The sequence below is a fragment of the Eucalyptus grandis genome, chromosome 4, assembly GCF_016545825.1.
Source record: "Eucalyptus grandis isolate ANBG69807.140 chromosome 4, ASM1654582v1, whole genome shotgun sequence".
Lineage (NCBI taxonomy): Eukaryota > Viridiplantae > Streptophyta > Magnoliopsida > Myrtales > Myrtaceae > Eucalyptus > Eucalyptus grandis.
In genome coordinates, this window is record NC_052615.1 from 22,078,766 (window position 1) to 22,088,526 (window position 9,761).

The 9,761-nt window shown below is 37.3% G+C and overlaps 1 protein-coding gene across 1 annotated transcript; it reads left to right on the forward strand.

The window, feature by feature from the left end:
* Positions 1 to 3,459: 3,459 nt before the first annotated feature.
* On the forward strand, positions 3,460 to 7,008 carry LOC104441259 (bifunctional bis(5'-adenosyl)-triphosphatase/adenylylsulfatase FHIT). Its single transcript, XM_039311021.1, has 6 exons — positions 3,460 to 3,592; positions 3,710 to 3,748; positions 3,867 to 3,977; positions 5,292 to 5,438; positions 6,420 to 6,518; positions 6,605 to 7,008. Exons 3-6 carry the CDS (start codon positions 3,867 to 3,869, stop codon positions 6,719 to 6,721), a joined length of 474 nt encoding a protein of 157 aa, XP_039166955.1. The 5' UTR covers positions 3,460 to 3,592; positions 3,710 to 3,748; the 3' UTR covers positions 6,722 to 7,008.
* The last annotated feature ends 2,753 nt before the right edge of the window (positions 7,009 to 9,761 follow it).

The following is a 9,761-nucleotide window of genomic DNA, read 5'->3' on the forward strand; positions in this document are numbered from 1 at the left end:
ACCATAATTGTCTTTATAGTAATGAACAGGATGTCCATTACCATCAAAATGCTTGACATGCTTTTTTGGATCTCAGCTCGAAAATAGGAGGGACACATGGTTCAATCATAAAGAGGGTTTGGAAGATAGGTTTAAAATCCCATCTTTTCGGAGGGATTGGGGTGGGGATGATTCATTTGAAGTGGGTTTCGAGGGTTTAGTACAGTCACGCCAAAAGTCTAAAACGAAACCGTGGCTCGATACTCTTCATTTTAGAGGCAGGTTTGACTCCCATGCCACTGCGGACGAGCAAGAGTAAATGTTTCTAACCTACCCAAGCTGCGCATTTCTTGAAGGATCCTACCAGCCGGAGAAGAGGGAGTTTAGCCATGGAGAGATTTTCACAAAGCACACACTTTACTTAGGGGGACTCGCCCAAAATATTACACCCCTCCTTGCCTTATAGGCAATAAGAGCAAAAGACACACAGGACCTAGCTCACGGGTCCGGAACAAACAGGCACCGAAATTATTCGCACACTACGAGCAAAGTACGAGAACGGTCTCGTCCAAATCACGAGCATTGTAGCTACACACCGAGTCATCCGACAATACTTCGTTCAAGGGCTTCAAGTCTTCGGTGAGAGGATCTAGTTCACCTTCGTGATGAGGATGCTTGTTCATAGCTGATGTGATGCTTCTTCTTCTTGACCAGTATTTTCATCTTCCCCCGAGGTTAGTTAGATGTGTCCATGCTTTGATTAGGTCTTGTTTTCCCTGGCAGATGACTCGAATCAATAATCATAAATCTATAAATCCGCTCGATTGTTCAAGTTAGGTTTATAGGATTTCCTATTTCTAGTGATGCCATTATTTCGAAATTCCAAGGAAGGATGGTGTGGACTTCGGGGTTTGGCGTTGTCGAGGTAGAACCAATTTAGAAATTCTAAAAGATTTCTATCACATTCCTTTTCAACGTTTCTTCCGATATCCTTGTGAGGTTAGCAACGAATCTTGGGTTGGGATTTCAAAGGCTATTAGATACTTATTGGTTAAGTACCATAATAACATTTTTGATGTTCAACTCTTCCTTCGGATAAGAGGATGAATGAATGGATAATTAATATTTAACCCGAAAAGGATAAAGAATCGAACCTCCATTGAATCTTAATAAATGAGGTTCTCTGAGATGACAATAATCTCTGGGGATATTCCAGCTCGCGAATCTTTGATGTTCCCGAGAGAGAGTGTTAGAGTAGGATTAGAGTAGGACCGACCAAAAAAAAAATTAACTCAATAATCTCTAATATAAATGTGAGATGACAATCAATAATCATAAAGCTCATAGGGTTGTGATGCAGATCAGGCGGCGTGTCTTGCCATGTGACAACCATAAGGTGAAAGTGAGGTCAATTCTTAAGACTATGGTCTCGTCTTTTAAAACCTCTAAAGAAGGTTAGTATCTAAGTGGGTGATTGCAATTAAAAAAGGGTGACGCTATTTCCCTTTTATATACGACTAAATTTATCCCATTTTCCCTAAAAAAAGACAAAATTACTCTCGATGGATCAATTGCAATTTAAAGTAGCGGCCCCATTCCTTCTTTTCTTTATTTATTTTCACTTTCACGTAGAATCTCGTTGTCATAATTAAGTATTACATATATTTTGTTTTTTTTTCTGTTGTGGATATCCATGTATATTGAATGAATTATGATTTCTTTTTTATTTTTAGATTTTACTTCTGAATAAATAATTTTGATGAAAAGACAAATTTCCTTCTAGGCTCTTTATTTGCTACATCAAAAAAATTGTGTTTTCCCTTTACTATTGACGAGATACTTTTATAAAAAGTATGTGAAACGTCATAGGAGTATCAAATACACTAAAAATGTCAATGCGAAAAAGTTAGCATGAGCCATCTTGATATTTTTTTTCATAAACACTTTACGTATGATATTCATTTTTGTCTTTCCAAAATAATGAGATTTCACAAGCATTAAAAGAATCTTATTTTATGCAATGTTTGATATAATTGAATTTCATCTTTTAAAGTTTCACGTTGGAAAATGTAATTGTGATTTCATTTTGGAAAATCATTAAAGAGGGGTTTTTTATTGTTTTATCCCATCATCTCGTTAGATATATCTGTATATAAAAGATAACCAATAAGAAAAGGTTTTTTGGTGGTATGCATAGTAAAGTGAAAGTTTATAAACAAGTAATTGCGTTAACAATTGTTTATCTTAAAGTTTTTCTAGATTTTACTTGACAATTGATCTATAAGTTTGCTTGACAACGTAAAAAAGAATTAAGTTTCTTGGAAAATTTTCTTTTCGACAAAACTAATTTTTATAGATGTAAAATCTAACAATAAAATAAAAAACACAGTGCCCACGAGAGGGGAAAAAATAGTACGTGTGAAATTCTTAATTAATGCATATGCATTTTACATAGAAATAGAAAAACTAAGAAAAGACGGAAAGAATAAATTTGCGGCACCAATTTAGATTGTAACTAAATGATTGGGGCAACTTTGTAATTTTGGTAATGAGAAAAGTGTCAAAAAAGTCCTAAACTTATTACATCGATGTCAATTTAATTATAAATCTTTTAATAGTGTTAATTTAATCTTACCTTTTGGCCTAGTACCAATTTTGTTCTCTCAGTTAATTGTGGCAAAATATTACTAGGTGGACGCCGGCCAGCCTACATGGTATAACCAATACTTGACATAGATAATGTTAATAATTTTTATTATTTTTATTTTTATTTTATTTTTTTGGGCAAGGAAATGGCTGATGTCCTCCCACAGGCGAGGCCTAGCGAGGGGCCAAATTTGGCTTAAGACTAGGCTAGGGCGACCTTGCCAAATCCAGGTTGGCCAAGGGGAGCTCTTGCTAGGGCTCACCCACACCCAACTAGATCTCACCTGTGGCGAGCAATAGCGAACGTCATCTAGGTGAGGCCAGCTTAGCCATGGCCAGTGGCTGGCCGTCACCTATAGTTGATGGCTGACCAGTGGCAAAAGGAAGAAGAAGGAAAAGAAGGAAAGAAAAAAAAAAACAGAAAATATTATAAGAAATGAAAAAATGTAAAAATATTATAAATTGTGCACGTCGGTATTAGTGGTGCCACTTTTCCGGAAGGACTAAATTAGCAATATTATAAAAAAAAATGAAAAAAAATTGGCTGTCGGCACCCATGTTAATAATATTTAGCAAAAATTAGCCGGAATGACTCGATTAGTACTAGAAAAAAAAAAGTTCAAGACTAAAGTAGTACTATTAAAAGGTTTATGATTAAATTGACATCAATGTAAATTTAAGACTTTTCCGATATTTTTCCCTTTTGGTGAAATATTGATGAATTCAGTGGGTGGAAATAATGCGGCCCTTGAAAAATCACTTCAAAGGCACACTAAAATATGTTGTTTCATGGACTATTTTGGTTCTGTTCACCAAACGCGTAACCACTCCATATTATAAGTCAACGTCTTGAGCTTTCTCTATAGCCAACGGACGTGCATGCGCTTCCTTTGCTCTTCCGCTTGTCATCTTGTTGTCACAGGCATCACATTCGTCTCCAAACCTTAATCTTCTTCTTGGTTCACCTGTAAGTTATTCCCTACCTTCTCTTCAACACACTGTCTTTGGTTTGGTTATCTTCTTCTTTTTCTTTTTTCTTGGGGATCTAAGAGGTTGATTGTCTGGTCTTGTTATTGTGATGAAGCTGACCCAGTCTCTGCGCTCTTCCAGATTTAAATCGTAGGTCAGTGAATGAACTTTTGCACGGTCTTGTTCACTCTCTCATTTGATGCATCGTTAATTGAAGTCGAAATCACAATTTATTGAATTCAATCTCCTTCGACATATTCTGATTATTGCAGATGGCATCGGAGCCTTTCACCTTCGGACCTCACAAAATCAATCCGGCGGAAGTTTTTTACACCACATCTCTGTCGTTTGCAATGGTCAACTTGCGTCCTGTTCTTCCCGGTCTCTCTCTCTCTCTCTCTCTCTGCCTGGTTGCAATTTTGACTGGACAATATTGAAATTGCCCCAAAAGACGTGTAGGTGGGGAACTTTATCGGCAAGTGATATACATTAATTGGTAGAAAAGGAAACTGTTTCCTCAGTTTCCAACAACATTCCGTTTGCATGAAAGAGGTGATCCTATGCCATCACAGATTTCGTTAGAGTAGGAAGCACACTGTGCATCTAGCTTCAAATAAGAAATCTTTTCAACAGAACCCCCAGTCAGCAGTGAATAGCTTTATATTGAATGGGCTGTCAATTATAAGGTTAACTGAACAACCAATATCCTCTGAAGTTGCATTTTCAAAGTGGAGAAAATATTTTCCTTTTAGTTCTCTGTTCTACTTCTGGATACTATGCCTAATGTGTGTGGTTTTGATTTGAATTTATTACCTTGCAGGTCATATCCTTTTCCACGTAATTAAATTCGACGATAGCACTTTTGTTTGTATGGGTAAGTATGTTATTTAGGAGAGCATGGATGGGGCCTGAAGGCCCTTCTTTGAGCAGAATTTGTGAGAAAGTGGCAAAACAGGCATTATTCCTTCTTAGATGGAGTTGAGTGCTGAAAGACTACGAGGGAAACCATGAAGTCAAATGTGCCACCAGACCTATCACCGAGAAAGCAACCCAACTCACAAGGATTCATATCTCCCTGTACCTATTCTCATGAGGTGTTGGATCTGCAAATCATGAGGATCCTGTGAGAGTAATCCTCTTTAGTGCTTTCAGCATTGCTTCAGCCACATTGAAGCTGCTCTCTTTTATGTTAACCCAAAAGAAAACACCGTTCCGCATGTCCAATTTCCAACTGGATAATATCATACAGTGGTGTACTCCCGGAATTTCTTACATCTGGTATGGACAGCTGCCCTAGTTTGGACAGTCAGTACACAAGATCCACATATGCATTAGCGTGACACTGTTTTCTGAGAGCACCTTCAGACGTCAAACAGCAATGCATTAGAGTGGCATTACTTTGACACGGTTTTCTGAAAGTATCTTCAGATCTCATATGTTCAGCTGTCAGAGTCACGCCTTGTTGCATGATGAACTCTGTTATAGATTTCACTGCAAAGCTTGGCATAGCTTTTGGAGGCGTGTTTTTATGTGTATCTGTCTCTGTTGGAAAACAAAATCGCGTAAGTAAGCCGTGTGGTAATTAGTATTCCCCATGTCAATCATCCTTAGCCATCTAGAAAGGCGCATACTTTAGTTTGGTTTTGAATGAGATAAAGCATTTACGATGCATAAAATGTTTCACTTGACATCATGTACATGTGCTCATCTGCCCAAGGCGTGAAGTAAAGCGCTTTGTTGATCTTAGTGCTGACGAGACTATTGATCTATGGCTTACTGCAAAGAAAGTTGCTGGTCAGTTGGAACACTACCACAAAGCATCATCTCTGACTTTTACAATTCAAGTAAGGCAGTAGTAACTTTTGGACTAAACTCTTTTTTCCTTGTGTGTACATAGCCACCCTTAACATGCCATCTTAGATGCTGTACATGTTACTCGCCAAATTGATTCCATTTCTCTGGCATCTGAATGTCACATGATATGAATTAGCAAATTAGCAGTAAATAATGGTTCAATACAAGTATATGCTGATAAGAAATAAAGCTCTGTAGTTTCGGTTGAATCTCTTAGCTGATTCAATAAAAAAATTCCAATTTATATCACTCCCACATTTATTCCTTGTACTTACGAACCCATATTAATCCTTTCCTATTGCAATTACATTGAAGGGGAATTCCGGATTGATAAGAGCTATCTCTTGCAATTCTTTTCGTAAATTTCGTCCATGGTCATTGAAATTTAGTGAATTTTGCTATTAGGTCACTCTACTCCAGCTTTAATCATCCAACACAATGAAGTTACAATATTTTTGCAATCGATGCACTTTATTAGTAATCTAGCCAATTACGCAGTGAATTGCTGACGTGATGGACATGTGGTCAGTTCTCTGGACATGTCATTGTCATGCTTACACGGGCACCATGTCAGCATTTCACTGGCAAATTTGCGGGGTTGTGGTTAGAGTGTGTCGATTACCTTAATTTAGAAGTTTCATATATTGAGTTACTAGAACAAAAATTTAGCGATCTACTTGTAAAATCATTAATTTTTTATTACATCAATGCAATTTTACCGGATATTGTCAACATTAGCATAAGACATGGCAGTAAGGTCTTAAAGACTTTTTGAATGGCTGGGCAAGTCTATTTCTCATTGAAATTGAATATCCAGCCTTATCAGAAATTAGACTAATGATGAGTGGCTGCAATCTAGGATCCAGGGTTCAAATGTATGCTGTAGAGGAATGTTTTCACGCGTGAGAAATTGTCTGTTCTTTTTTCCTTGTTGTTCTTTTGTTCTGTGTGGTAATTGTTGATTATGCTAGGATGGGCCGCAAGCTGGACAGACCGTGCCGCATGTTCACATTCACATTGTCCCCCGCAAGGCTGGTGATTTTAAGGAGAATGATGAGATCTATGATGCGGTAAGAAGTGCAAATCTCATCTACCCTGCTGGTTTCTTTCAGTCTGAAACATCTTTTTATGATGGAATATACCTCTAATCGCACAGATCGACCAGAAGGAGAAGGAACTGAAGCAAAAGCTCGACGTAGATAAGGAAAGGAAAGATCGGAGCTCTGAAGAGAGGGCCCAGGAAGCAGAGGAGTACAGAAAGCTTTTACTATGAGTCATGCTCTTGGATCGGGCAGGATGGCTTGCATCAGTTGATTCTTTTTCTTGTGAACAATCTGCAATTAGCTTTCGGTGCATGCATTGCCTGTATCTTGGCTCTGGACCTCTCTACTGGAAGGAGCATTCGTTTGTCTGCTATTTGGCTTGTAATGATGTGTGAATGAATTTAGCAATGCTGGAAGGTGATGTGATAACGTAAGGAGGTGGTTATACTTGTATGAATAGATGATCTGAATGTCGGTTTACAAACAAATGATGGATTTTTCCGGGGAAAAATACTCAGACTTGATTGTGCAGGAAGTCCAGAGTCCGAAGATCCTTTATGGCAGATAAACCGATGCCCCGTCGCCATTTATTTGGTAGACAACTTAAGAGCTCATTGGTCGGATCTTCAGAATTTAAGCAACTGAATCGCATGAAAGCATAACAATGCCAAGTTGATTTGATACCCATTGCCAATCCGTTGGTATATGCTTGTGATCAAGGCTTAATAGGGTAAACGCTAAACAGTGTTGCGACCAAAAAAAGAAACAGTAAACAGTATTGTTTTCCTATTGGAAAAAAATAACAATGGCAACAAGGAGAGAAGATCCATGCTTTAGCTAGTTTGAGGTTAAATCATAGCAACGAGTTTCAACATATCTAGCAAGCTTTTAATTCTTAAGCTGCACTATAAAATTGCCAAACCCAACATGAGACTGCAGAAAAGGCAGAGTTGTTAGGTCCTGACGACATTAAATAGCTGGAGAGGAATCCGATAAATCCGACATAAACAGAGTAAAAATTGGATTGGCTAAGGGGAAATTCTGAAGACCTTGCAAAATGCATAATATGATGAATATCTCAGCTTGAGGACCCCAATTCAGTTTATAACAATCCCACCAGTGCAATACACTATCATCGATGACAAACTTAACCGAGTTAACATTCGAGAACAATTCAGGCTACAAATCAAGGCAACAGAGAAAAGACTAGGGTTAACTCTTTAAGAAATATCCTTCCAAATTGGTTTAGTGCCATGATTGAAAGGGTTAAGACCACAAAAATCCAAAATTGGTACATCTATTCAAGATTCACCTCACACTAATTTTTTTTTAATCACCAAAAACCATAAATTAATACAATTGTGATAAATTTATCCAAAACTAATTTTTTTAACCACTAAAAACTCCAAATTGATACATTTATGATAATTTTACCCTTCGTTAATTTTCATTAAATTAAATTAATACCACTCCATTAATTTCTATTAAATAAGATCAATATCATGAAAAATCATAAATTGATATTATTGTGGCAAAATAGAATAAAAGCTCACCGGTACACCCATTAATTGTCATATGTCATCCAACTCAATAATTTAACAATAAAATTTAACGAAACTAATAGAGAATAAATTTGTCACAATATACCAGTTTCAGATTTTTCGTGATATTAATTGTAATTGAAACTATCACATAGATATATGTGTACCACAATATCACCTTTCTTTTTAAGATGGAAGTGCCCAAATCAAGAATCAATGACATATCTATTATGCTCAACTACAGGCCAGCTATGATGTTAAATATCCAATAGAAAAACATTTCAAAACCAATTTATCCCCAAATCGAAAGTGCAATAACAGATAAACTGGTACCTCCTTCCCCATTAAAGAGGAAGTCTCCCAAATCAAGAACTCGTCACCTATATATTACCCTTAAAGAAGAAAAGGCCTATGAGAGCTGAACTTTGCTATGTGGAGACAATTTTTTAAAATCTGATTAAAATACGATAATACTATGTCACTATCATACGTAGGAAAGGCCCACAAATTTAGCCAATCTCAGAATCACTCAGACTTCATCTACCTTAATGAAGTCTGGTCAGACAGATGCTTCCTATAGCTAGCCCCCTGCCATAGCATGTGCAAGAGGATTCTGCAATGTGACGAGTACAAACTGAATGATCAGGATACGCACTTGCCATTCTTAACATTCAGAAGAGAAAAGTTCATAAGGAGGTGCAACTGAAAAGATAGAAAACATTGAGCTATATTCAAATGTTTCCATAATCAAAGGTATTGCGTGTCAATGTTACAAGGACATCTTCCATTTTCTTCATTCAATTCCGCTACCTTGCCATCGCCTCGGCGGACTAAGACACGACTAGATCGACAGTTTGATGAGCACGCTTCACTCCAAACATTTCTTTGAAGTGGGCAATTCAGATAACCGAAAGTGTGAGACAGTAATTGAAGAAGAAGGCATTATTTCAGTCCGGAGATTGCATCAAAAGAATTATTAGATCGGAAATGAGTTTGTGAGATTAGATAGGTTGCTCAAAGGATGAAATTCATTACAACTACAAGACCGTGACTTCTCCACCGGACCGGCACAGCATCTGAACAAAGCGGAAACCGATTTCACAGCATCTTCAAGGCGATAAAAGCAGAAGCCAAACCCAGCGCATGTCCTTGTGCCAGCTAATGACTGACTTGAAGACCCTGCAGAAAGAAGATCAAGGTCAGCAAATGCCTCCGTCAACTGAAATGTTGTAGTTGCACTTTAAAATGTTAATTAAAAGAGAATAGTCAGCATGGCCATAAGAAATCTGCCCTCACCATAATATCATCACACAAAAGCTGTTGCTTGTCCTATCAGCCCCGCAACAGAATTATCTCCAGATCTACACTGAAGTGTAATTGATATTACTCCTCGAAGTCATTTCCAATCGAAACTCATCTAAAGCTTCGGTATTTTGATCCCAAGGCGACTTTGATTAGCATATCAGGTTTGTCGTTCTTTCTTCTCTGGAGTCGTTTGACATAAATAAAATACAATGTCGAGTCACATTTTTGGTATTTTTACTACTCATTCAATAGCATATGAAAGAATGGAAGATAAAATGAACTGCCTTACTACTAATACCGTAAAGAAAGAACATGGATAACTTGTAAGCTATCATTGCTCTATTCAAGGATAATTACCAATTCAGTTTTAAGCTTTTTGTACGGATGTCAATTTAATTTTAAAATTTTCAATTTTGTCAATGTG

Excerpts from the sequence above, each read along its gene's own strand:
- LOC104441259 (XM_039311021.1), top strand. The coding sequence starts at position 3,867 with ATGGCATCGGAGCCTTTCACCTTCGGACCTCACAAAATCAATCCGGCG. Across the intron at positions 3,978-5,291 it reads TGCGTCCTGTTCTTCCCGGT|CATGTGCTCATCTGCCCAAG; the intron begins CTCTCTCTCTCT and ends TGACATCATGTA. Across the intron at positions 5,439-6,419 it reads CTCTGACTTTTACAATTCAA|GATGGGCCGCAAGCTGGACA; the intron begins GTAAGGCAGTAG and ends TGATTATGCTAG.